Genomic DNA, 2500 nt, shown 5'->3' with positions numbered 1-2500 from the left:
TAGCCCCTCTGGTAGCTCCTCTGGTAGCTCCTCTGGTAGCTCCTCTGGTAGCCCTCTGGTAGCCCTTCTGGTAGCTCCTCTGGTAGCCCTTCTGGTAGCTCCTCTGGTAGCCCTTCTGGTAGCCCCTCATGCCCCCTGACCCCAGGGCTACCAGACCTAAACCCACTGCCCATCTCTTCATTCACAGCACCGCCGTGCTGCCGTGCTCACTTTCACATGCAAACTGTAGAAATCAGGACGGTGTGAGAAAGCACACACACACACACACACACACACACACACACAGGCACATAGTGAGGGAGGGAGAGAGATAAAGAGAGTGAGAGAGTGAGAAAAGAGAGAGAGGGAGAGAGGTGGGAGGACAAGCAGAGAGACAAGAAGACAGAATTCCCTTTGAATCAGCCCCGGGCCTAAAAACACAAAAACACACCCAGAGTCCTGCGTTCAGACAAGCCTGACATTCCAACTGAACACACACACACACACACACACACAGTCACACAAGTCCTGACGGAGAGGAAGAGACAGACAGACAGGCAGACAGGCAGACAGACAGGCAGACAGACAGACAGACAGACAGACAGACAGACAGACAGATGGAGGGAGGGGGGAGAGAGAGAGAGAGAGAGAGAGAGTGGGAGAGAGAGAGAGAGAGAAAGAAAGAGAGAGAGAGACATTTGGCACTGAGATGTTTCGGCCTGTCAGATACACTCAGTATCTGATGCAACACTGAGTAACCTGTGTGTGTGTGTGTGTGTGTGTGTGTGTGTGTGTGTGTGTGTGTGTGTCTGTAAGTGACCCAGAGTGTGAAATATGTGAAATATCATGGCCTTATAAAACACACACACACACACACACACACACACACACACACACACACACACACACAGAAACTGCCATCAACCCCTATTCGTTGCCCTCACCAAACAACCTGCCAGGCTTGTTGCTAGGTTACCATGAGGAAATGTGAGTGTGTGTGTGATTGGGGTTGAATTTCTGCTTTCTGCTGAGAGAGAGAGACTCAGAGTGAGGAGGAGAAGTTAGACAGGCCTGAACTCATAGATTCACTTTCATCCTGCAGTGCCTTGCTCATTGGTTATGATGAACCTGCATCCTGCTCTCTCTCTCTCTCTCTCTCTCTTTCTCTCTCTCTCTCTCTCCCCACTCTGTCTGTCTCTCTCTCTCTCTCTCTCAGGGTCGCCATGTCAAAACAGGACAGCTTGCTGCCATTAAGGTCATGGACGTCACAGGAGTGAGTTACACGCACACACGCACACACACACACACACACAGTCACACACATTCCAAACAGGTCTTGTACACTGCACACACACACACACGTCCTAACCTGGTTGAGGGTTCAGCGCCTGGCTTGAGGGCACAACAGCAGTTTGTCCCACACATCTCTTGATTTGATCAACTGATGTTTGTTTTCTCTGAAAAGTGTCCACATATCAGCACATACATATTTATGTGTGTGTGTGTGTGTGTGTGTGTGTGTGTGTCAGGAAGAGGAGGAGGAGATTAAAGCAGAGATTAACATGTTGAAGAAGTACAGTCACCACAGGAACATCGCCACCTACTATGGAGCCTTCGTCAAGAAGAATCCTCCTGGGATGGATGATCAGCTATGGGTATGTGTGTGTGTGTGTGTGTGTGTGTGTGTGTGTGTGTGTGTGTGTGTGTGGTCACAGGCTGCAGTGACTGCACTTCAGTCTGTGCTCTTGTTAAATGGTGTAAATGTTTGTTCCATGTGAGCAGAGATGAGATGAGAACCAAGATCCCTGTGTGTGTGTGTGTGTGTGTGTAGCTGGTGATGGAGTTCTGCGGTGCCGGCTCGGTGACAGATCTGATCAAAAACACTAAAGGGAACTCGCTGAAGGAGGAGTGGATCGCTTACATCTGCAGGGAGATCCTGAGGGTAACACAGAGTCAGAACCATCAGAGGGCCGGACTCCGCTCCCTGAGGAACACCTGGTTCTGATCCTCTTCACTCCTCTCTCTCTCTCTCTCTGTCTCTCTCCCTCTCTCTGCAGGGTCTGACTCACCTCCATCAGCACAAGGTCATCCACAGAGACATTAAGGGTCAGAACGTGTTGCTGACAGAGAACGCTGAGGTCAAACTGGGTGAGGAACATCAGCCGGAGTCACCGCTCCTGGTTCCAGACAAGTGGCTTAGAGCTGTGTTAACTCCACGTGTGTGTGTGTGTGTGTGTGTGTGTGTGTGTGTGTGTGTGTGTGTGTGTGTGTGTGTGTGTGTGTGTGTGTGTGTGTGTGTGTGTGTGTGTGTGTGTGTTGTACAGTTGACTTTGGAGTGAGCGCTCAGCTGGATCGCACAGTAGGACGGAGGAACACGTTTATCGGGACGCCATATTGGATGGCCCCAGAGGTCATCGCCTGTGACGAGAACCCAGACGCCACGTATGACTTTAAGGTAGTGTGTGTGTGTGTGTGTGTGTGTGTGTGTGTGTGTGTGTGTGTGTGTGTGTGTGTGTGTGTG

At 50.7% G+C, this 2500-nt stretch overlaps 1 protein-coding gene across 1 annotated transcript in view; it reads left to right on the top strand.

The window, feature by feature from the left end:
* LOC142990653 (traf2 and NCK-interacting protein kinase-like) overlaps positions 1-2434 on the top strand; it is a gene marked incomplete at its 3' end in the record, with an annotated part of 6085 nt that extends 3651 nt beyond the window's left edge. Inside the window, exons 3-7 of the mRNA XM_076140500.1 lie at positions 1196-1252; positions 1509-1634; positions 1811-1921; positions 2037-2127; positions 2304-2434. Of these exons, the coding sequence (XP_075996615.1) occupies positions 1196-1252; positions 1509-1634; positions 1811-1921; positions 2037-2127; positions 2304-2434 (516 nt within the window). The remainder of the gene's footprint in view (positions 1-1195; positions 1253-1508; positions 1635-1810; positions 1922-2036; positions 2128-2303) is intronic.
* Positions 2435-2500: the final 66 nt, after the last annotated feature.

The sequence above is a fragment of the Genypterus blacodes genome, unplaced genomic scaffold, assembly GCF_046128005.1.
Source record: "Genypterus blacodes isolate CSIRO-AG114 ecotype Tasmania unplaced genomic scaffold, CSIRO-AGI_Gbla_v1 ptg000637l_1, whole genome shotgun sequence".
In the NCBI taxonomy this organism is placed as follows: domain Eukaryota; kingdom Metazoa; phylum Chordata; class Actinopteri; order Ophidiiformes; family Ophidiidae; genus Genypterus; species Genypterus blacodes.
Note: the sequence above shows the minus strand (reverse complement) of the source record. Positions and strands in the feature narration are given on the sequence as shown.